Source organism: Procambarus clarkii, chromosome 30, assembly GCF_040958095.1.
Source record: "Procambarus clarkii isolate CNS0578487 chromosome 30, FALCON_Pclarkii_2.0, whole genome shotgun sequence".
NCBI lineage: Eukaryota > Metazoa > Arthropoda > Malacostraca > Decapoda > Cambaridae > Procambarus > Procambarus clarkii.
Window position 1 is genome coordinate 8,888,654 of NC_091179.1, and position 25,849 is coordinate 8,914,502.

The following is a 25,849-nucleotide window of genomic DNA, read 5'->3' on the forward strand; positions in this document are numbered from 1 at the left end:
GTAGTGGTGGTTGTTCTAGATGTAGCTACTCGAAACAGAACGTTGCAAGTAGCACGGGCTATGGTGAGCCCGTAGTGGACTTACCTGGCACAGGAGCGGGGCAAGTAGCACGGGTTATGGGCAAGTAGCACGGGTTATGGTGAGCCCGTAGTGGACTTAACCTGGCACAGGAGTGGGGCAAGTAGCACGGGTTATGGTGAGCCCGTAGTGGACTTACCTGGCACAGGAGCGGGGCAAGTAGCACGGGGCTATGGTGAGCCCGTAGTGGACTTACCTGGCACAGGAGCGGGGCAAGTAGCACGGGGCTATGGTGAGCCCGTAGTGGACTTACCTGGCACAGGAGTGGGGCAAGTAGCACGGGTTATGGTGAGCCGGTAGTGGACTTAACCTGGCACAGGAGTGGGGCAAGTAGCACGGGTTATGGTGAGCCCGTAGTGGACTTACCTGGCACAGGAGCGGGGCAAGTAGCACGGGTTATGGTGAGCCCGTAGTGGACTTACCTGGCACAGGAGCGGGGCAAGTAGCACAGGGTTATGGTGAGCCCGTAGTGGACTTGGAGGGTGGAGGTGTATTAAGGTAGTGGGGAGGGGTTGGGGTAGGCGCCAGGCTAACCTTCCACTCTTGGGGCAACACGCCGCCGGGGGAAACTTTTATATTAAGTTAATTCATAAAGCTGCCGCCTTGGCGCTCCAGTTCAGCAAATAAAGCGGCAAGTTCTGGAGGACCTGTCCTCTTGTTTTCTCTCTTGCTTCTCTATATATATGTGTGTGTGTGTGTGTGTATGTATGTATGTATATGTGTGTGTATGTATATGTGTGTATCTATATGTTTATAAGAAAATATTTGGAACAGGTATGGGGGATTTAGACAGCGTCCTGGGCCACTCATATATATATATATATATATATGCCTGGGTCTCATATATATATGTATATATATATATATATATATATATATATATATATATATATATATATATATATATATATATAATTTTTTCCTGAAATATTATATTTTTCCAGTACATTTTTTTATGGAATCATAACAAAGTTCTATTACATTATATATGATTTTTTTTATTTCAGTTAAAACTAGTATAGAAATTTGATCAAACCTAACCTAGCCTAGCCTAGCCTAACCTAACATAACTTGGTCAGTATTTCATGTTCGTAATATAATTATATTAATTGTGATAAACTAGTTTGAAAACAATTTTTTGTTAAATAACGAAATCACTCTGCCTGTTAGGCAAATTGGTCTTTGCTTACTAGGCCAAGTTCCATCCATCTATCTGCCTATTCCTCCATCTATCTATTCATCGATCTATTTATACATCCATCCAGCTCTCAAAGCTGGCCAGCATCACCACCTCCCTGTGGTCACCCACTCAGCCACTGCCACAGTAGTCAGTGGCTGCGGCTGCGGCACAATGTTGGCCTTGCGTAAGAGGATCCGCAGTTTAGCCTTGCACAACCACGTACACTTTCATCTGTTCTCGTATTATACCGGCCACACCTATGAATACACAGCATATGCTTGCTACTGCTGCTGCTTCCTGTGTGATGTATAGTCGTCTGCGCTCTGAGCATGCACCCCTCGGTAATGCCCGCGCGAGGGGGAGCGGGCGTCGAGTCTGACAGCAGAGTCTGCTCCCTAGGCTGGTTGGGTCGGCTGCCTACTGTTCCTTCACTGTTTGCACCCTCCCCACCATTCCTCCTCCCACACTGTGCACCCAGCGATAATTGGAGACCTGGATGTAAATGGATTAGAAGATCGTGTGCTAGGGGAAACACGAGCAGGGCGAGGCTTGTCAGGTGGGCTGTGTTAGGGGGCAAACTTGTGTGCTCCTGTGCCCACCTCCATGTATACCTGCTCCTCCACCTCCATGTGTACCTGCTCCTCCACCTCCATGTGTACCTGCTCCTCCACCTCCATGTGTACCTGCTCCTCTACCTCCATGTGTACCTGCTCCTCCACCTCCATGTGTACCTGCTCCTCCACCTCCATGTGTACCTGCTCCTCTACCTCCATGTGTACCTGCTCCTCCACCTCCATGTGTACCTGCTCCTCCACCTCCATGTATACTTGCTCCTCCATGTATACCTGCTCCTCCATGTATACCTGCTCCTCCATGTATACCTGCTCCTCCATGTATACCTGCTCCTCCATGTATACCTGCTCCTCCACCTCCATGTATACACGCCCCATTTTCCTCCACCTGTGTGTTGCACTGTTCACTTCATATAGTCTGGTGGTGTCGGCAGTAAAATACCATTAAAAGACTCTTACGAGTGCTCGTAGTAGTTGAGTATAATGTCTGGGTCTGCTTGCCCGGCCGTGTCTGCTGGAGCGAGAGTTATACTAGCGTCCCTGGTGTATGCCAGCGTGCCTGGTATTCCAGTACTGGCGTCATGCGCACTTTGAAGCTGTCAATAGTATACTGGCCTTGTGTACTTCTCTAGCGTGGGTCTCCATCCTCCACCCCTGTGCCCACTCGATCCACCTCTTGTCCCTCACGTTGGTCGAAGGTTACCATTTATTATTATTATTATTAACATCTTTATTGACAAAATTAATTACAATTTTGCCTAATCTGAGGATTTCGATTAAGTCTTATTAAAGTGAGGATAATGCTAGTATTCACTGTCACGCAGGACAGAGGGTCATACATAAGACAATAGGTCTAAACTGTAGGCTGAAGCACATATATATCATGGTTACAATCAATGTTTTAATGTATGGATATGTGAAAACAACTTTCTACTGTGCACTGCCACACAAGGGCAGGGATGGGTTCATAAGTGATGCAGCTTAGAAGTAATATAAATAAAAATTGTTCTTCATTCTTTAAAATGGACAAGCAAATTTTGGATAAATTGTTAGGATGTCGTCCAGAACACCTGAGTCAATGTAATAGTTACACAGTTGGTGGTACAAGAGGCCAGGAGGTCTAAAGTCCTTTACGGTGGCACATTCAACAATATAGTGTTCTAGTGAATGCATTAAAGGTTTATCACAGAGTTTACCAGCGCAGGTTTGGGCCGCTAAGAGCCGGCGCACTGGATCAGCCCCGGGATGCCTGACTATAAGCGTTCGAGCCTAAACGCTTCCTTGAACTTAATGAGCTCGAAGCCCATTAGTCCCACAGAAGTGTCAATATTGTGTTGCTTGACAGCTTGACTCTCATCCAGGCAAACAATAACAAATTGTTTTTAGGCACAAAGGAAATATAAATTGAAATATAAATAATTTATATAAAGCAAATCCTTAATACGAGATCAGATTATTTTTAAATGCATTTTGTCTTTATTCGCTTTACTTCATTGTGTAGTTTTCTGAACCCTGGCCTCCAAGACAAGAATACATGTTCATAAGTAATGTATTGTTTTGTCTTGCGTGTTTACAGTGTATGTATATGTATAGATGAGAATGGTACCTATAGAGCGGCAGAGTTGGGATGAATGGGAAGTGTGAGAGTGGAAGAGAGGGAGGGAGGGAGGGAGAGTGTGAGAGGTGCTTCTCCCAACACCAGCACCGGGGAACACTGTGTGTGTGTGTGTGTGTGTGTGTGTGTGTGTGTGTGTGTGTGTGTGTGTGTGTGTGTGTGTGTGTGTGTGTGTGTGTGTGTGTGTGTGTGTGTGTGTATTCATCTAGTTGTGTTTGCGGGGGTTGAGCTTTGCTCTTTCGGCCTGCCTCTCATCTGTCAATCAACTGTTTACTACTTTTTTTCTACACCACACACACACACCAGGTGTCTGTCTGTCTGTCTGTCTGTCTGTCTGTCTGTCTGTCTGTCTGTCTGTCTGTCTGTCTGTCTGTCTGTCTGTCTGCGTCTGCGTGCGTGCGTGTGTGAGACTGGCAAAGTTTTGAGACTAATTGGCCTCAGTAGGTGCAGGAACTTTCACAACAACATGTTTCTTCAGACCTGATGCTGCCCAGCACTCCCAGGCACCACCCAGCACTCCTCAGACACCACCCAGGACTTGGGACTTCAGTGTGTGTTTTGGGCGTGTCAAACACACAATCAGTAATCACGGGTGTATTGTGAGAGGCAGCGTTACGAGGGTCAGAGTGCTGATGAGACTGCTGCCCCCCTCCCTGCCCCCTCCACCCCCCCCTGTCCCCTCCCCCCCCTGCCCCCCGCCCCCCTCCCCCCCCCGCAGTTTTCACAATATCGGAAATATCGGAAATCTGAGGCCTGAGCCTTGTGTGCAATATAACCACCTTCAGTGGTTAAGTGCTTAATAACACACTGGTTACTCTATCAGCTATCTTACCCTCCCAGAGTAGGTGAGCCATAATTGTATGTATGTGTGTATGTATATGTGTATGTATATGTGTATGTATGTATATATATATATATAATATATACCCGGAGCGTACCTTGATAGGGTTTCAGGAGTTCTACTCCACGAGCCTGGTCTGGGGCCAGGCTCGACTTGTGATAACTTGGTCCAACAGACTGTTGCTTGGAGCGGCCCGCAGGCCCACATATCCACCACAGCCCGGTTGGTCTACCAGTTATGCACTGGATGCACAAACGTCGAGAAATGTTGCCTAATCATGAGCGTTGGAACCTTGACAACCGACATATTCTATCGAGGCCGATGGTCAGAAAATGTCAATAAAACTTTGGTTTGATTTGTTCTAAATACCCAGCAATTTTAAACGGCTTGGTCGACTCCGTAAAAAACGTGATGTTTCTTTACCAATCCTCTGGCCGAGTTTTTGACCTATCGTCTGACCTATCTTCTGGCCGAGAAGATAGGTCATGTGCAGAGTGCACCTGTCCCTATCCTCACCACCTCGGGGCTAGGGGAGAGGAGGCTTCCCAAGATGCTGGATGCTGAGATCCTCCAAGATGCTGGATGCTGAGTGCTGCAAATTCTGGTCTTGGGTGGCTTAAGAGGCCCAGAATAACGTGCTGGGTCTTCCCTATTGTCTTGGCAACAGCATTACGCGAGAGATGGCACTGGGCTCTGTTTTATGGCCCTCCCGAGGCACCCAACTTATTCACTCGCAAGCCTGAATAAGGCTGCTGCGAGTCGAACCCTTTCTCAGGCTCTGAAACCACTCTCAGAGACTGAAAAAGGAGTGTGAAGGCGTATCTCTCCACTTAACTGGGTACGAAAGTGTATCTTCCCCTCTTTGACCATAATCAGGTAGCAATAAGACGGTTGGGGTTCAACTACAAATTTATTAGAGACGTTTGAGCCTAATTAGAAAATAAGACCGTCAGCTCACAGATATTGGTCTAATTGCTTAATGCTTATTGCATTTCCTGTTTATTCATTCCATGGTAGCTGCTGCTTTAGGGATCCAAAATAAGGAGAGGGAGGGAGAGAGGGAGAGAGGGAGAGAGGGAGAGAGGGAGAGAGGGAGAGAGAGAGAGAGAGAGAGAGAGAGGGAGAGAGGGAGAGAGGGAGGGAGGGAGGGAGGGAGGGAGGGAGGGGGTAGGTCATGAAGAAGGGACAAAGAGACAAATAATCGTATTACTCTTACAGTTGTAATTATTCCCTAAAACAGTTGTGTATGAGCCACGGTGGGGAGGAGAGCTCAGTAAAGGCATTATAGAAGTGGTCGTAAGTAGGACATTATTAACGTTCAGAACAGTGACAATGATCTTAAATGACAACGTTGGTGTCTCCAACGGTGATGTCCGTGGGGTCACAGCTCTCAAGTTGCCCCTCACTCGCACCTGTCACTCGCTGTGGCACTGGCATCCACTCGCCTTGACACTGACATTTAATCACAGTGGCAGTGACCCCTCACACTGGTCCTGTCATTCACAGTGGCACTGACCCCCAGGCACAAGTCAGAGGCTGCAGCACCAACAATGGACACGTTATGAAAGGTGTTGGCAGACTAATGTTGTCCTGAAGATTAGCGGGTCTGTGTGTACTCACTTATTGGTGTGTGTATTCACCTAGTTGTGTTTGCAGGGGTTGACCTCTGCTCTTTCGGCCCGCCTCTCAACTGTCAATCAACTGTTACTAACTACTAACTTTATACACACACACACACACACACACACACACACACACACACACACACACACACACACACACACACACACACACACACACACACACACACACAAAAAAAAAAAAAAAAAAAAAAAAAAGCAGCAGCCCGTAACAGCTGTTTAACTCCCAGTTACCTATTTACTGGTAGGTGAACAGGTGCATCAGGGTGAAAGAAACTTTGCCCATTTGTTTCTGCCTCTGCCGGGGATCAAACCCGGGCCCTTAAGACTACGACCCTCAGAGCGCTGTCCACTCAGCCGCAAGGCCGAGTGGACATACATGTTGTATGCACACATGCATGTTGTATGCACACATACATGTTGTATGTGTGCGCGCGCTTGCGTTCGTGGGCGCATTCGGGCGCGCGCGTGCATAACATCCTAACGAAATAACTTGTGAAGGTTAAACATGAGTTGCATCTTTGGCGGCGTTAACACCAGCACAACACGTGGCGGCGTTAACACCTGCACGACACGTGGCGGCGTTAACACCAGCACAACACGTGGCGGCGTTAACACCTGCACAACACGTGGCACCGTTAACACCTGCACGACACGTGGCGGCGTTAGCACCTGCACAACACGTGGCGGCGTTAACACCTGCACGACACGTGGCGGCGTTAGCACCTGCACGACACGTGGCGGCGTTAACACCTGCACGACACGTGGCGGCGTTAGCACCTGCACGACACGTGGCGGCGTTAACACCTGCACGACACGTGGCGGCGTTAACACCTGCACGACACGTGGCGGCGTTAACACCTGCACGACACGTGGCGGCGTTAACACCTGCACGACACGTGGCGGCGTTAACACCTGCACGACACGTGGCGGCGTTAACACCTGCACGACACGTGGCGGCGTTAACACCTGCACGACACGTGGCGGCGTTAACACCTGCACGACACGTGGCGGCGTTAGCACCTGCACGACACGTGGCGGCGTTAACACCTGCACGACACGTGGCGGCGTTAACACCTGCACGACACGTGGCGGCGTTAACACCTGCACGACACGTGGCGGCGTTAACACCTGCACGACACGTGGTGGCGTTAACACCTGCACGACACGTGGTGGCGTTAACACCTGCACAACACGTGGCACCAGCCGTAGAGACCACTCCACCACCAGGGGGGGGGGAGTCTTGGCTAATTTGTTAGCCAACACTAACAAATTAGTCTGCCATGTAGACAAAAAATTAGTTAGGGCTGGACTTGTGATCCTGTGGTCCCAGGTTCGATCCCAGGCGCCGGCGAGAAACAGTGGGCAGAGTTTCTTTCACCCTATGTCCCTGTTACCTAGCAGTAAAATAGGTACCTGGGTGTTAGTCAGCTGTCACGAGCTGCTTCCTGGGGGTGGAGGCCTGGTCGAGGACCGGGCCGCGGGGACACTAAAAAGTCCCGAAATCATCTCAAGATAGTCTCAAGAAGATAATCTCAAGGACGTTACAAAAGGAAGTTATTTCCAAAAGGGAGTTTTACAAAAACTTTTACAAATTTACAAACAAAAACACCCAGTGGTGGTGGTGTTTCTTTACCTGAAAGTTGTTGTAATGGTGCGGCCTTCCCTGGTGATTGTCTTGGTGTGTGAGCCTGGTTGTTGTTGTTATAACAACTGTTGTTGTAACAACTGTTGTTGTAACAACTCTCATACCTCTTACAGTCTGCTGTGTGGGGCTGTCCTCTTAGCCCGGAGGCCCACATAACCACTACAACTATACGTGTTATTTCCGGAATTTAACATTCCTGAAGGTAAGAACTAGGTATGGTCAGGTAATTATCAGCAGAAAGCGCCAAGCCATTACGACTATATGGCACTTGGAAGGGGATATGAAGGATAGCGATTTGGGATGGGACGGAGGAAACGAATGGTGCCCAACCGCTTTGACGGTCGGGGGATTGAACTCCGATCTGCAAGAAGCGAGACGTACCGTCGCTCTTCCGTCCAGTCCAAGTGGTTAGGGGTAACATTCCAGAAGTACTAAATCGTATTAGTATAGTATTAGTACTATTAAATGTGGTCTGCTGCTTCCTAGGCCTCAGGGGGATATTGACACGTGCCGCCACTGCTTCCTGAGTCAAGAAAGGAGAGTATGCTATGCCCCCCTCCCCCCCCTCCCAAGGCTCCAAGGTCACCAGAGATAAGTGCACAACACAACTAAGCGTCCTCGACCTTGCCTGCCGCTCTACCCAAGTCCTGATTTACAATTCTGACGCACAACAACACTGCATTTTTTAGGATCGTAAGCTGTCTGCCGGAGGTCCAGGCTAACCCTCTCCTCCCTCCATACCCCCGCCCCACGGTACGACCCTAACCCCCTAACCTACCCCCCCACGGTACGACCCTTACCCTAAACCCACCCCCAACTCACCGCGCGACCTAGATGCCACAACATACATGTCAGGTGTGCTGGGTGTGCTCACTCACCCAGCAAAGAGGATGTACACACACGCACTTGCAAAAGAGCTGCCTGCGACTGGCTTGCAACCCAGCGGAGTATGATGATATTGTTCACAAGGCGGTCCGACAAAGCTCGTTTTAAGATTGTCAGAACTATATATATACCGTTATGTCAAGGTGTGTTAGATTACGCCGTGTAATTCGGCTCTCCTGAAGAGGAGACGGCTCTCCTGAAAGGAAAACGACTCTCCTGTACAAAATAATTTAACAGGGAGATTGAAGAAATAGAGGAGACGCTGATGCGATCATACCAGTCTGAGAAATTGGAACATAAAGCTAACAAGAGTTTAAGAAAAATCCTAAATATTTTTTCACATATGCTAAATCAAAATCAAAAACCTCCTCCCGTATTGAACCTTTATTTGCAACTAAAAATTCATACAAATAGCAGGACAAAGAAGTTAGTGAAATTCTAAAAGGCCAGTATGAGGCCTTTTATGTTAACATCCCAATAAACAACATGAAGTTGAAGGTCCAGACAACTTCTTTATGAATGACACCCAAACACCAGATAATATAACTGATATTAACACAAACACAGAAGACTTTGAAAGAGAAATTGACAACATGCCTATGCACTCAGACCCAGGCCTTGACTCTTGGAATTCAATATTCATAAAGAAATGTAAAGTACCAGTAGCGCGAGCGCGCAGTGTAGTTTGGAGAAAGAGCCTGGATACAGGGGAGATACCGGCAGTACTTAAATCAGCAGATTAAAGTACTCCACTACCCAAGAGAGGTAAAAAACTATAGATCAGTTGCACTAACATCACACATAATTAAAAGTTTTTGAAAGAGTGATTAGGAATCATATCAAACAATGAACTTCACAACCCAGGACAACATGGATTTAGAGCGGGAAGATCCTGTATGTTAGTTACTCAACCACTATGACAAAATCACAGAATCATTAGAATGAAAAACAAAATGCAAATGTTGTATACACAGACTTTGCAAAGGCACTCGATATGTGACCATGGATAGCCCATAAAATGAGATAGCAATATGAATAACAGGTAAAGTGGGGAGTTGGATTTTCAACTGTCTGTCAAACAGAATACAAAGAGTAAGTCATTCTAATAAGATCAAGTCCAAGTGCAGTGAAAAGCTCTGTACCTCAGGGCACAGTCCTTGCACCACTGCTATTTCTCATTCTTATCTTTGATATAGACAAAAATACTAGTCACAGCTTCGTGTCATCCTTTGCAGATGATACGAAAATCAGCATGACAATTTCCTCCGTACAAGATTGAAAAACTTCAAGCCGATATTAATAATGTTTTCGATTGGTCAACGGAAAATAACATGATTTTAACGGTGGTAAGTTCCAGATACTTAAGTATGGTGGAAACGAGGAACTTGAACGAAACAGAGTACAGGATACAGTCAGACTTAATCATAAAAGGAAAGCCACATGTAAAAGATCTGGGAAATATGCTGCCTGACGATCTGACATTTAGTTAACATAACCGAGCAAATATAGCGGCAGCCACGACAAAGATTGGATGGATTATCAGAACGTTCAAATCCAGAGACCTTAGAGCAATGCTAAAACTACTTAAATCACTGGTGCTATCCCGTCTTGCGTACTGCTCAGTATTCACTTCCCCCTTCAGAGCAGGAGAGATCTCTGAAATAGAGGGAATACAGAGAACACATACGGCATGCATAGACACGATAAAACAACTGAATTATTGGGACCGTCTCAAAGCTCTCAAAATGTACTCTCCGGAAAGGAGACATATCAAATAGACGTAACAGTTAGGTATGAAATAATATATTAATGGAAAATACTGGAGGGCCAGGTCCCAAATTTGCATAGTAGAATAACAACATACTGGAGCGAAAGATACGGAAGGAAATGCAGAATAGAACCAATGAAGAGTAGAGGTGCCATGGGCACAGAGAACATTGTCTTAACATCAGGGGTCCACGGGTGTTTAACACCCTCCCAGCATGTATTAGAAATATTGCCGGAACAATGGTGGACGTCTTCAAGGAGCATTTAGGTAAGTTCTTGCAAGAAGTGCCAGACCAGCCGGGTTGTGGTGGATATGTGGGCCTGCGGGCCGCTCCAAGCAACAGCTTGTTGGACCAAGTTATCACAAGTCGGGAAGTAGAAGAACTCCCGTAACCCTCTCCAGGTATTCTCCAGGTAATCTTAACGCTTGCTTGGACTAATGAATATTGGTCTCGGTAGGTTAAGTCAGTTGTCTGGTTAGTAAAAACAGGTGCATTGTTTCCCAGTGTCAGATCATGAGGAGCCGCCGCGGCGCCCCGGGGTGTTGGCGCTGACTAGGGCCTCTGGATGTGCTCATGGGACTTCCCTCCTCCTCCTCCTTGGAAGTGAAGGGAGGAGAATAAAAATCCTGTTCTGTTGCAAATGGAGGAGGAAATGACATCATTCAAAGAATAAGCAGGTTCCGATGACGTCACATAGATGGTTAGAATGAATACTTTTTTTTTGAGTTACATGTAAATACCAGCGCTGCCGTGAGAGCTTACCTGCCATTACTTACCTATCAGTGTCTCTGGGGGAGTGAGCTTTAGCTCTTTGTGCCCCGCCTACTAGTCTTGCTGCGTCTGTTGCGTTATATTTGAACTATTCTGCCATTCGAAATCTTTACCGAATCTGGCCGTAAAGCTAAGAATGGAGGTGGCTTCCTCTACTTCCTATTTCAGTGCGTTCCAGTTGTTTATCCCCTGTGCAGGGTCCGAGAATTTACTTACATTTCTTAGACTAATTTGTGTTTCCACCTGCCACTTGTCATGAGTGTCAGTAACACTGCAAGTGTGAGTGCCCATGTAGGGGCTGGTCTCAGACCTTATTTTAAACAAAGAGTTCAAACTAAGATAAGTTTGTAGATATATTGAATCTCTGTTAATGTATGTACAATATATCTCGGTAGATGTACACTACATCTCGGTGTTGACTCTGTGATGTCACTGGAGGCGGCCACCTTGCTTGAACTGGCGGCGGAAATGAGTTGGTGTTACTCACTAAACTTTACTCCGGCAGGAAATGGTTATCGTGTGGTGTAGCTTGGTCGTGGCTCTATCACCAGCGGCTGGCTGGTTGTCTGGTTGGGGCGTGGTGGTGGGCCCCTGGTGGTGGGCCCCTGGTGGTGGGCCCCTGGTGGTGGGCCCCTGGTAGTGGTGGTGGGCCCCTGCTGCTGCTGGTGGTGGTGGTGGGCCCTGCTGCTGCTGCTGCTGGTGGTGGTGGTGGTGGTGGTGGGCCCTGCTGCTGGTGGTGGTGGGCCCCTGGTGGTGGGGAAGAAGGATTTGTGTCTTGGTAGTAATAACTGGTGATAGTAGCTGATGGAGCTCTGGTGGTTGTTGGTACTGGGACACAGATAATGGTGTAAATGGTGGAGGAGAGTTCTGATGATAATTGTAAGCACTAACCCACATTTCTCCAGTACCAGTGTCCAGTATCGGCACTTGTATATCCATCCCATGATACTGGCCGTGGTGAGCGCTTGGACCAGTGTTCACGATTACACGTTCTTTCACGTGCCTCAATTTCTACCCTCCTTCGTTTTCTTCAACATGGCATCAGCCCCTGGCGGGAATCCAACCAAAGAAGAACGAAACTCAGTATCAGTCTCTGCGTCAGTCAATGGGCACGACCACTTGGCGGTCAGTCTCTGTGCTTCTAGGCACTGTCCTTGCACCAAACCTATTTCTCGTTTGATATTAGGCAGGAACCCAATACCAACAACAACAACAACCTCGTGTCATCCTTTACACACGATACAACAATCAGCATGAAAATGGCTTGGATATAAGTCGCTGGAAAACTACGTATATCATCTTCATTTTCAGAGAAATTTTCAAACTACTTTGATGTGGGACAATATGAAGAACTGAGCCTGGACAGGGAATCCAAGACGGCATCATTTTTCACGTAACTGAAACATGTGATTAAGTTGTGAGTTATGATGCAGGGCGACCTGATGCTTCGTGAGCATAACTGAGCAAACGCAGCATCAGTCATCAACATGATGCAACGCAATATAAGATCCTACACGTCTACAAATGCCAGCACATTAGTGCTTATTTACACAGAAAATCACACTAAAGTGATATACAACAAACGTGGCCTCGGGCCGGGCTTGGGGGAGAGTAGAACAACTCCCAGAACCCCATCAAGCAGGTAACATCAGTGAGAAAAATCGCCTCACACTGCCCTAGTGGAAGTACTTAAGCACAGAGAACATCATGAACATCAGAGGTCCACGACTTTTCGACTTTCTCTTTCGCAAATATAAGAAATACTAATGGAACAAAGGTAAAATTTACCATGAAAATTAGAGAGGTTCCGGCAGAAAGTGCCGGGTCAGCCCATTCCTCTCACTTGTCACTGTGAAGCTAAACATTGTGTGTTCCCGCCATCTCTCCGTGCGTGCTTGCTGTATCCTGTGATGTCAGACTTAACGTGATGTCTTATGATTTCAGACTTAAGGTGATGTCTTATGATGTGAGACTTAACGTGATGTCTTATCCTGCGTTTCTTTTATGTCCCCTGACTGTGGCAAGTGACTCGTTGTGTAGTGGCCCCAGTTCTCATTGTCTTGCATTCATTGGGATTACAATCAAGCAGCCACGTTCTCATATCATGCTGCTTGCCCGTGTTCACCTGGAACTTTCTTCTCTCCTCTTCCAACTCATCAGGTTGGCATCATATTCATAGGAGTGTGTGTGTGTGTGTGTGTACTGGCCTAGTTGTGTTTGCGGGGTTTGAGCTTCAGTTATTTAGTCCGACTCCTCAACCTTCAATGAAGTGGTGCACAAGCTTATTGTGTGGTCTTGTGTGCCTGCACGCGCGGGCTCGAGCACTTGTACGTGTGTGTGTGTGTGTGTGTGTGTGTGTGTGTGTGTGTGTGTGTGTGTGTGTGTGTGTGTGTGTAAGCGCTTCCATTATGATGGCAGCGTTCTGACATACGAGTAGTCTTAACAAGTCTGCACTCATGTGTACTAATGTATTCCATACCTTCGCTAGATACCTCGCCGCCGTATGGGCGGGCGATATAGGAGAGATAATTAAACCCCTACCCTCACTTGCTCCAGACTTCCGCTGTTCTCCTACCTGAGAACAGGTAGGAGAACACTACCTTTTGAAGAACACTTTGGCCCTCACTACCGTGTTTATTATCCACGGTGTTGCTCGTCTATTTTAAGCACTCAGGCTCATGCTGTGCAATGAAATCATGTCGGTTAGGTTATGAAGGTGTGATGGTGGTTCCACAATGCCGCAAGGTGGTCGCTGCGGCCTCCTGCCGCAGGCACACTGCCGCATGGTGTCCTCGGGGCCTACTGATGGCTTGCTGGAGTACCCGGGAGCAGGAAATGTGGTTGTGGTGAGGTGACGCCACAACGTTTGGCCTCTTGGTCGGTTCCTACTTCCCCATCCTTGTAGCTCCATGCGATCGTACTCTTCCACAGTTCTAGACTGTGCGCGCGAGCTTGAGTTCAGCTTTAGCTATTGGGTCCCACTTCTCACTCTTGAATAAACTGCTTGTCGTTCGCCGCGCCCTCCAGCAGTAACTGTCAGGGGCTGAGGCAGGACACCAGGGGCGGGGTGGTGCTGCTGGTCCCCAGGACACCAGGGGCGGGGTGGTGCTACTGGTCACCAGGACACCAGGGGCGGGGTGGTGCTGCTGGTCCCCAGGACACCAGGGGCGGGGTGGTGCTGCTGGTCCCCAGGACACCAGGGGCGGGGTGGTGCTGCTGGTCCCCAGGACACCAGGGGCGGGGTGGTGCTGCTGGTCCCCAGGACACCAGGGGCGGGGTGGTGCTGCTGGTCCCCAGGACACCAGGGGCGGGGTGGTGCTGCTGGTCCCCAGGACACCAGGGGCGGGGTGGTGCTGCTGGTCCCCAGGACACCAGGGGCGGGGTGGTGCTGCTGGTCCCCAGGACACCAGGGGCGGGGTGGTGCTGCTGGTCCCCAGGACACCAGGGGCGGGGTGGTGCTGCTGGTCCCCAGGACACCAGGGGCGGGGTGGTGCTGCTGGTCCCCAGGACACCAGGGGCGGGGTGGTGCTGCTGGTCCCCAGGACACCAGGGGCGGGGTGGTGCTGCTGGTCCCCAGGACACCAGGGGCGGGGTGGTGCTGCTGGTCGCCAGGACACCAGGGGCGGGGTGGTGCTGCTGGTCGCCAGGACACCAGGGGCGGGGTGGTGCTGCTGGTCGCCAGGACACCAGGGGCGGGGTGGTGCTGCTGGTCGCCAGGACACCAGGGGCGGGGTGGTGCTGCTGGTCCCCAGGACACCAGGGGCGGGGTGGTGCTGCTGGTCACCAGGACACCAGGGGCGGGGTGGTGCTGCTGGTCCCCAGGACACCAGGGGCGGGGTGGTGCTGCTGGTCACCAGGACACCAGGGGCGGGGTGGTGCTGCCGGTCACCAGGACACCAGGGGCGGGGTGGTGCTGCCGGTCACCAGGACACCAGGGGCGGGGTGGTGCTGCTGGTCACCAGGACACCAGGGGCGGGGTGGTGCTGCTGGTCACCAGGACACCAGGGGCGGGGTGGTGCTGCTGGTCCCCAGGACACCAGGGGCGGGGTGGTGCTGCTGGTCACCAGGACACCAGGGGCGGGGTGGTGCTGCCGGTCACCAGGACACCAGGGGCGGGGTGGTGCTGCCGGTCACCAGGACACCAGGGGCGGGGTGGTGCTGCCGGTCACCAGGACACCAGGGCCGGGGTGGTGCTGCTGGTCCCCAGGACACCAGGGGCGGGGTGGTGCTGCTGGTCACCAGGACACCAGGGGCGGGGGTGGTGCTGCCGGTCACCAGGACACCAGGGGCGGGGTGGTGCTGCCGGTCGCCAGGACACCAGGGGCGGGGTGGTGCTGCTGGTCCCCAGGACACCAGGGGCGGGGTGGTGCTGCTGGTCACCAGGACACCAGGGAGTGAAGGTCATATACCTACCAGTGTCCGTGATCTGACAATTAACTGCGGCCTTGGAAGGCGCGTGTATCACTGATGAAGGCGTCTCAGGGACAACACAGTGACTGTTTCAGTGCCGGTAGTTATGAACAAGATTGCCCTGACGGGTGACGTGGCGGAGGGTGACTTCATTCACAACCTTTCGACTGTAGGCAAGATGACTACATTCAAGATGGAAAGATTTCGAGTAAGTACACTGCACTCGAGAACCTGCTCGCAAATCGATGGAAGTTCAAGGGCTCTAGGTTCTAGGATCGGGAACCGAACACCTTCCTCCGGCCATGAGCTCCTTGTAATGAGACGGGAGAGAAGTGTGTGTCTTGGCCGGGGCATCAGACTCGACACACACTCAGCCGAGAGTGCCTCGAACAGCAGATCATGCATGTGCTGGTCTGTGTGTGGACGAGGCGAGGCGGGAGTCGACGTTACAAGAGACAACGTTAATAACATCATCAATAGGAGCCTCGCCACAGCTGGATGCCCAGCAGAAAGAGAGCTCCGTTACCTAACGCCCCGTAACTCTGATGCTCTTATTGGGCAAGACTCCGGGGAGGCGAGGGAGCCAACACACAAACAGTTGCAAATAAGCTTCTGGTATCTAAGTTTTTGTACACAATACCATTTGTTAGACGGTGAGGATTGCCAGGCGAGCTCCGGGATCACCTAGATGGGCCAGGTGAGGCTGGACGTTAATGAGAGATGGTCAGGTGAACTGTGTGGTGTGATGAGTGAGGGAAGGGATGATCTGCACACCTTTTCTTAGACGTTTGCGTTGATTACGTTTGGGTGAGGCACACACGTCAAGAATGATGGACCGCGTCATGAATGATGGACCGCGTCAAGAATGATGGACCGCGTCATGAATGATGGACCGCGTCAAGAATGATGGACCGCGTCAAGAATGATGGACCGCGTCATAAATGATGGACCGCGTCAAGAATGATGGACCGCGTCAAGAATGATGGACCGCGTCAAGAATGATGGACCGCGTCAAGAATGACGCTGGTTGAAACGTGAGAGAGAAGCATGATTGGGTTTAGAGTGTGAGGCAAGTGATCGTGTTGCTATGAGAGCGGTGAATGGAAACAAATATGTAATTGGAGTTGCCGATATATTTTTTTTATATTCGTGTCGATGTTTGCGCGGGCCGCCACGCCCTTGCGTCAGCGGGGGAGCAAGAGGCGGCCACGGCGTGTCGCCCGTGTCCCCTTCGCTCTCCACCCGTATCTTCCTACCCCATTTAGCATCTTTGTAATTACAAATTACAACATATATATACATACATACACGCGGGGTATATTCAGTGTGACGTGAGTGGGACGTAAGAGTGTGAACACCACCATTACTGGTGAGGTGTGGTGGTGTCCGTGGTGAGGCACAGCCGCGCTCCTGTGCCAGTAAGTCCACTACGAGGGTGGGAGGGATGTACTCTGTACGAGGCAGCTGATGGCGATGTACCTTCCATCCTCCTGTATAGTTATTTGTGTGTGGCCAGTGCTGCGTGTAGGGTGTTTGGTCAGTGCTGGGTGTAGGATGTTTGGTCAGTGCTGGGTGTAGGGTGTTTGGTCAGTGCTGGGTGTAGGGTGTTTGGTCAGTGCTGGGTGTAGGGTGTTTGGTCAGTGCTGGGTGTAGGGTGTTTGGTCAGTGCTGGGTGTAGGGTGTTTGGTCAGTGCTGGGTGTAGGGTGTTTGGTCAGTGCTGGGTGTAGGGTGTTTGGTCAGTGCTGGGTGTAGGGTGTTTGGCCAGTGCTGGGTGTAGGGTGTTTGGTCAGTGCTGGGTGTAGGGTGTTTGGTCAGTGCTGGGTGTAGGGTGTTTGGTCAGTGCTGGGTGTAGGGTGTTTGGTCAGTGCTGGGTGTAGGGTGTTTGGTCAGTGCTGGGTGTAGGGTGTTTGGTCAGTGCTGGGTGTAGGGTGTTTGGCCAGTGCTGGGTGTAGGGTGTTTGGTCAGTGCTGGGTGTAGGGTGTTTGGCCAGTGCTGGGTGTAGGGTGTTTGGTCAGTGCTGGGTGTAGGGTGTTTGGTCAGTGCTGGGTGTAGGGTGTTGACATCCACTCTCTCTCTCTCTCTCTCTCTGCATGTTCCCTCTCCGGCTGATTTGTCTGACAGATCATCTTCAGAAACTCCTACAGGTCAAGGTGGGGGGCCAAGTTCTTAAGAACGGGTGCTTCTGAAGGGGGTTGGTGAGGGGGCCTGACAGTTGAGTGGACAGCGCTCGGGGTTCATAGTCATGAGGTTCCAGGTTCGATCCCCGCTGGAGGCGGAAACAAATGGGCAGAGTTTCTTTCATCCTGATGGCTCTGTTACCTAGCAGTAAATAAGTACCTGGGAGTTAGACAGCTGCTACGGGCTGCTTCCTGGGGGTGTGTAACAAAAAGAAGATCTGGTCCGAGGACCGGGCCGCGGGAACGCTAAGCCCCGAAATCACCTCAAGATAACCTCAAGGGTGATGACTGCAGGTATTAGTCTTCATTGTCTGATGACTTAGGATTTGAATTGCTGATTTGGCATCAGTTAGCAATTACATTGTTAGTATTACGGTTGTCATGTATATGTTCCAAAGAACAGTTTAGTGGGGAGCATTTCGGTCTCAAGTGTGGAGGCGTTACCCTGCGATGATTTCAGGGCTCAACGTCCCCGCGGCCCGGTCTCCGACCAGGCCTCCAGGCGTTGATGAATACTTTAGTGAAACAAGTAAGGAGGACGCCGCTGCTGCTGCGAGTGAGGATTGATGATTTACAGAGCCATCACTGTAGTATGTTGCTATGTTGTGGGGTATGATGGGGGGCATGTTGTGGGTCACTGTGGCTAGGCCTTTGGCTAAGAGACGGTGCTGGGGGGGGGGGACATTCCTTCCTTGATGTTGGTGGGTTGAGTGGCAGGGGACTTGTGTGGGCCACACCTGGCAGGGGACGCGTGTGGGCCACACCTGGCAGGGGACGCGTGTGGGCCACACCTGGCAGGGGACGCGTGTGGGCCACACCTGGCAGGGGGACGTGTGTGGGCCACACCTGGCAGGGGGACGTGTGTGGGGGCCCCACACCTGGCAGGGGGACTTGTGGGGGTCACACCTGGCTGGGGACGCGTGTGGGCCACACCTGGCAGGGGGACGTGTGTGGGGGCCCCACACCTGGCAGGACGATTGCCAGAAAATAAGACTTGCAGCTCTCTAATTCCCCCTTTACAAATTGTCTGAGTTCGCGCAAGATCCAAGTTGTTGTTATTAACATCTTTATTGACAATTAATATTCAATTATGTGTAACCGGAGTAATTCAGTTAGGTCTTATTACAGCGGGGATGATTTTCGTATTTACTGCCACACAAGGATCATACGCAAGACAATAGTTGTAAATTATAGATTGAAGCACATATATATATTTCATGAGACAACGACCTATTACTTCAGGTATTATACACGTTTCAATTTGCGAATTTTAAATTAAAGTAAACACGGCAGAAATGGATACAAAAGAGATATTGTTAAAAAAAACTTTAATACGGAAAAGCAAAGTTAGAATAAATATTAGGACGTCTTCCAATATTCCAGATTCAGTGAGATATATATATAATTGATTATACAAAAGGCCGGGTCTAAACTGTTTTACAGTTTGCCATTTAACAATGTTGTGTTGAAGTGAATGTGTTAGCGGTTTGTCACAGTTAAGAGGCTGAATATTGTGGCAGTGGCTCAGCCTCACTAACCTGCCAGAGGTGCCTGTAGCCAAGACCAGTTTGTACAACACCACCACCACACTGTCTGGTCCGCCACTATGTTGGCCATACAAGTACTTCTGACGTAGGTTCGAATCCCTACATCATTACACACCGAAATCACACTAACGTGATGAATGAAATGAACAAAAGTCGTAGCTCAGTTGATTAAGGCAGTGTCTGGGATGCTCCCGGACGCAGGTTCGAATCCTCGTCACGGCCCTTGTGGATTTGTTCAAGTACCTCTTATTATATACGTTGTCGTAGCTTTTAATGCTGACGCTTTCAGCTCTTTGGGTACTTCTTAGATCTTCTAACTCTGAAGTTTTCGTTTGTTCGTATTTAATAATTGCTTTAGATGGTTCAGTGTTTTATTTTAAGTCTTTTATTTCCCGAAAGCCTTATTGACCAATCGATCAATACATCAGAAAACGCGTATACGAACACAAGCAACGCACTTTAGGCTGATGTATAGGAAACGTTAATATTACGGTGCTTTATTGCTTACTAGTCCGTCGCGGTTTTGAACGGATATTGGTGGGGAGCACGCGGCATCTTAGGTGAGGTGGGGGGGGGGGGGTCGGAATGACACACGAGTGTTTTATAAACATGTTTTCCTTAGCCAGACATCCGCGTCATGGGTACTCGCTCCGCACTTTCGTTTTGGCGGCAAATAGGGCAGTGTTGGCGAACATTGCTTAAGGGTGTGTGTGTGTGTGTGTGTGTGTGTGTGTGTGTGTGTGTGTGTGTGTGTGTGTGTGTGTGTGTGTGTGTGTGTGTGTGTGTGTTGCATATGTGTGTCAGTTGCAGGCGGGACGAGGTGTAATTGTGTGCTCACCGGTGTGTGTGTGTGTGTGTGTGTGTGTGTGTGTGTGTGTGTGTGTGTGTGTGTGTGTGTGTGTGTGTGTGTGTGTGTGTGTGTGTTGAGCATGACGGATGCTGACGTCACGTGTGTGTGTGTGTGTGTGTGTGTGTGTGTTAACCTTGACGTTTTCTTACGTCAAATAGATGTGTCGAAGCGTGACGTATTACTTACCTCACATCGACGTGTGTGTATTAACCGTGACGGATACGTGTGTCACAGATGTGTGTCTAGACACGTGCCTGTGTCACGTGTCACGGGGACATTAATGTCATGTATTTGATGCCGTGACGGTGGTGGGCCATGCAGTCAGTTCCCGCTGTTGACGCGGTGCAAAGTCTGGCCCACTATTTAATGCAGTGGAGGAGGCGAGTGCCACCCCTGGCACAGTGGGGGAAGCGGTGCCAGGATACGGGAAGCGGTGCCATATACTTGGAGTGCCTCCCATAGTATATGACAAAGGGGGGATTGACATGACCCACCACTAGTAGTCTAGCAGAGGTCTCTACATCTAGTCTAACAGAGGTCTCTACATCTAGTGTAGCAGAGGTCTCTACATCTAGTCTAGCAGAGGTCTCGACATCTAGTATAGTCGACGAGTACAATATTTTTAAGAGATAAAATGCGGTTTTTAATGGAGGGTAAATTTTGTGGCTGAAGGAGAAGGGTTGAGGAGGAATATGATGCTGAAGCTTTAATTCTCGCTCAAAGGCCGAATTTGAAGAGCTTTTGAAACCCAATCTGGATTTTTACTCAACTTTTAAATGGGCTTTCATGTTGTGTTTGTTCGGTCTCGTGATCCAGGGTTAGGAGGCGTCGGTGGCCCGGTTGACGGAGGGTTAGGAGGCGTCGGTGGGCCGGTTGACGGAGGGTTAGGAGGCGTCGGTGGGCCGGTTGACGGAGGGTTAGGAGGCGTCGGTGGGCCGGTTGACGGAGGGTTAGGAGGCGTCGGTGGGCCGGTTGACGGAGGGTTAGGAGGCGTCGGTGGGCCGGTTGACGGAGGGTTAGGAGGCGTTGGTGGACGGGTTGACGGAAGTTGGATGTTGGTGGGTGGTGGAGCATGATGGGGGAGGGGGGAGCGCCCCCCATGGTTGGGGGGCAGCGCCCACAACATAATAACCGCAGCCACTCAAAGGCATTAAATATTCGCTCCCCGGCAGGGGCCGTCTACCTACCTCCACCATATGTTGTTATGTAAAAAAAAATTGGAAACGTATTTCAAATCCTCCTCCCCTCTCTTTCCCCCCCCCCTTTTCCCCCTCCCTCTTCCCCTCTCCCTCTTCCCTCCCTCCCCGTGCTGTTTTTCCCTCTACGGTTTCATATATTCCAACGGAGCCAAGGGAATAGAGAATTTATGAGCGTGCTCGTCTGCTTGTGTACCTGGAGCTGACAGTCCGGGTTTTGTGTTTTGGTTCTCCGTTCAATATTTGCTGTCATCCGTCATGATGGGGTGGGTCCTCGCTGCATGGGGGGGGGGGGGGTTTGATGGCGTTCTCATTAGTGAGTTGTGTTGTAGGGTCTGCTGCGTGTGCTTGCCCAGTTGTGCTTGCAGGCGGGTTAACCTTCGGCTCCTTGGTCCCGCTTCTCAACACCTGCAGGGCCGCTCCAAGCAACAGCCTGGTGGATCAAGCTCTCACAAGTCAAGCCTGGCCTCAGGGCCGGGCTTGGGAGAGTAGAAGAACTCCCAGAACCCCATCAAGCAGGCATCAATCAACCGGTGTACAGATTGCTGAGCCTATTGGACTCTTGTTATATCTACATTTGAAGCTGTGTATGGAGTCAGCCTCCACCACATCACTGCCTAATGCATCTTATGTTAACTGCTCTGACACTGAAAAAGTTCTTTCTAATGTCTGTGTGGCTCATCTGAGTACTGTGTGTGTGTGTGTGTGTGTGTGTGTGTGTGTGTGTGTGTGTGCGTGCGTGCGTGCGTGCGTGCGTGCGTGCGTGCGTGCGTGTGTGTGTGTGAGTGAGGCAGGCGCCAGGTAGTGCTAGGGGAAGGGAGGCGTGTGGAGACAGGAGGTGGGACGGCACCATGATTTAGAACGGCCTTGTGTTCCCTGCCCGTGACGGGGTCCACTCACTCACGCTCCAGCCAGCCCTTCACGCTCACGCGCGTGCACTTTTGCTCACTCATACCCCACGCTTCACGCTCATATGAACACCACGCTCACACGCACCCAACATCACACACTTCAGACCTCATTGTAGGGACGGTGTACTGTCCGTCCGTCCGTCCGATCGTCCATCCGTGCAACCTGTCCTCCTCGGACAGGTTGCTGTTCGTGTCGTGTCTGCTGCCCGTTCTCTCGAGTTGTCACAACGTCCCCAAGAATGATGCACTAAATTGCCCGAACCTAACCTAGCCGAGGACACACGAATAGAAAACGGGACATGATTTATATACTACATCATATTTTGACGTTGAGGGGGGGGGGGACTTGTACGTTAAAATGCGGTGCAGTATTTTGGAGAGGGATAGGTTGGTTGAGAGCATTTAGGGCAGCGACCTCTGACCCTTACGTAACTATCCCCTTCCCCCCCCCCCTTCGATAGTTTTCCTGTTGTGCATTGTTCCGAGTGTGTGTGTGTGTGTGTGTGTGTGTGTGTGTGTGTGTGTGTGTGTGTGTGTGTGTGTATTCCCGTGACAGCTGGCTAACTCCCAGGTACCTATTTACTGCTAGGTAACAGGGGCCCCCAGACCCCCAGCCCCGCCCCCAGACTCGTACTCAGACCCCAGAGGCTGGAGACCTCCGTCTCCAGCCCCCCCCCCCCCCCACACCACCATCTCCAGGCCCAACCGCTCGCAAATTCCGGGAGCTTCAACCAGCGTCAAACTTGTTAATGGAAATAGTTGTGTTTACGTTGGCGCGGCCACGTCACTACGCCCCAGTACGCTACACACGCCTGCAGCGCCCACGGCTGACGGAGGCCACACACCTGAGGCGCCCACGACTGACGGAGGCCACACACCTGAGGCGCCCACGACTGACGGAGGCCACACACCTGAGGCGCCCACGACTGACGGAGGCCACACACGCCTGCAGCGCCCACGACTGACGGAGGCCACACACGCCTGCGGCGCCCACGGCTGACGGAGGCCACACACACCTGCAGCGCCCACGACTGACGGAGGCCACACACGCCTGCAGCGCCCACGACTGACGGAGGCCACACACGCCTGCAGCGCCCACGGCTGACGGAGGCCACACACGCCTGCAGCGCCCACGACTGACGGAGGCCACACACGCCTGCAGCGCCCACGACTGACGGAGGCCACACACGCCTGCAGCGCCCACGGCTGACGGAGGCCACACACGCCTGCGGCGCCCACGGCTGACGGAGGCCACACACACCTGCAGCGCCCACGACTGACGGAGGCCACACACACCTGCAGCGCCCACGACTGACGGAGGCCACACACACCTGCAGCGCCCACGACTGACGGAGGCCACACACACGCCTGCAGCGCCCACGACTGACGGAGGCCACACACACGCCTGCAGCGCCCACGACTGACGGAGGCCACACACACCTGAGGCGCCCACGACTGACGGAGGCCACACACACGCCTGCAGCGCCCACGACTGACGGAGGCCACACACACCTGCAGCGCCCACGACTGACGGAGGCCACACACCTGAGGCGCCCACGACTGACGGAGGCCACACACACGCCTGCAGCGCCCACGACTGACGGAGGCCACACACACGCCTGCAGCGCCCACGACTGACGGAGGCCACACACACCTGAGGCGCCCACGACTGACGGAGGCCACACACACGCCTGCAGCGCCCACGACTGACGGAGGCCACACACACGCCTGCAGCGCCCACGACTGACGGAGGCCACACACACCTGAGGCGCCCACGACTGACGGAGGCCACACACGCCTGCAGCGCCCACGACTGACGGAGGCCACACACACCTGCAGCGCCCACGACTGACGGAGGCCACACACACGCCTGCAGCGCCCACGACTGACGGAGGCCACACACACCTGCAGCGCCCACGACTGACGGAGGCCACACACACCTGCAGCGCCCACGACTGACGGAGGCCACACACACCTGCAGCGCCCACGACTGACGGAGGCCACACACACCTGCAGCGCCCACGACTGACGGAGGCCACACACGCCTGCAGCGCCCACGACTGACGGAGGCCACACACACGCCTGCAGCGCCCACGACTGACGGAGGCCACACACACCTGCAGCGCCCACGACTGACGGAGGCCACACACACGCCTGCAGCGCCCACGACTGACGGAGGCCACACACACCTGCAGCGCCCACGACTGACGGAGGCCACACACACCTGCAGCGCCCACGACTGACGGAGGCCACACACACCTGAGGCGCCCACGGCTGACGGAGGCCACACACACACCTGAGGCGCCCACGACTGACGGAGGCCATACACACACCTGAGGCGCCCACGACTGACGGAGGCCACACACTCCTGAGGCGCCCACGACTGACGGAGGCCACACACACACCTGAGGCGCCCACGACTGACGGAGGCCACACACACACCTGAGGCGCCCACGACTGACGGAGGCCACACACACACCTGAGGCGCCCACGACTGACGGAGGCCACACACACACCTGAGGCGCCCACGACTGACGGAGGCCACACACACCTGAGACGCCCACGGCTGACGGAGGCCACACACACACACACACCTGAGGCTCCCACGACTGACGGAGGCCACACACACCTGAGACGCCCACGACTGACGGAGGCCACACACACCTGAGGCGCCCACGACTGACGGAGGCCACACACACCTGAGACGCCCACGACTGCTGCACTAATGATTACTGTACCCTTGACTGCTTGCTCAGTGACTTCTGTACCCGTTATTGCTGTTCCCATAACTGCTGTAGCCATGACCCCTGCTGTGCTCTCTTGACTGCTGTACCCCCCATGCCTGCTGTATCCATGACTATGTTGTACACATGACTATGTTGTACACATGACTTCTATGTGGCGTATCAGCAACACTTCTCACTGTACTGACAGTGTGTAACGCACGCACGCACGCACGCACTTACACGTAGGTCAGCTACCAGACCCACTTATCAGGGGGTCTGGGTCTGGTAGCTGAGCGGACAGCGCGCATGACTCGTAATTCTGTAGCGCGGGTTCGATTCCCGGACCAGGCAGAAACAAATGGGCAAAGTTTCTTTCACCCCTGATGCACCTGTTACCTAGCAGTAAGTAGGTACCTGGGAGTTAGACAGCTGTTACGGAGCTGCTTCCTGGGTGTGTATGTGTGTGGAGAAAATAATATTTAGTTACAGTTGATTGACAGTTGAGAGGCAGGCCGAAAGAGCAGGGATCAATCCCCGCAAGAACAACTAGGTGAATACACACACACACACACACACACACACACACACACACACACACACACACACACACACACACACACATATTATTTCAGTGCGAGCATTGAGTGTATACACTGAAGATGGCAGCAAGAGTGTATATAAGAGAAGACTACACATGTTGGCCAGATGCCATGAGACAAGACTACGATCATTCCAGCGTCTTAAGGATACATTTTGAGCTGCAAGAGTGAAATATGTTTCAGTTTAGCTGTTTCTTCGTCTCCATCTTCCTTCTCCGTAAATCTTGACTGCGCACCTCCTCCCTCCGCTCCCTTCTTTACTCTCCTTCCTTATTTCCCTTTACTGCATCTTTCTTTTCAATCGTCCGTTCCTTTACCCGGCATTCTCTTTACATTTTTCATCTGTGTTTCATACCCTTCATACCCAGTTTTGTAGGTAAACTGTTTCCTTTACACTCTCCCTTTCTTTCTATGCTCCGTTTTTCTTTTTTCC

The 25,849-nt window shown here is 51.6% G+C and overlaps 1 protein-coding gene across 1 annotated transcript in view; it reads right to left on the minus strand.

Moving 5' to 3' along the window:
* Positions 1-6,428: 6,428 nt before the first annotated feature.
* LOC138369889 (microtubule-associated protein 6-like) overlaps positions 6,429-25,849 on the minus strand; it is a 40,797-nt gene continuing 21,376 nt past the window's right edge. Inside the window, exon 4 of the mRNA XM_069333635.1 lies at positions 6,429-7,084. Coding sequence (XP_069189736.1) covers positions 6,429-7,084 — 656 coding nt within the window. The remainder of the gene's footprint in view (positions 7,085-25,849) is intronic.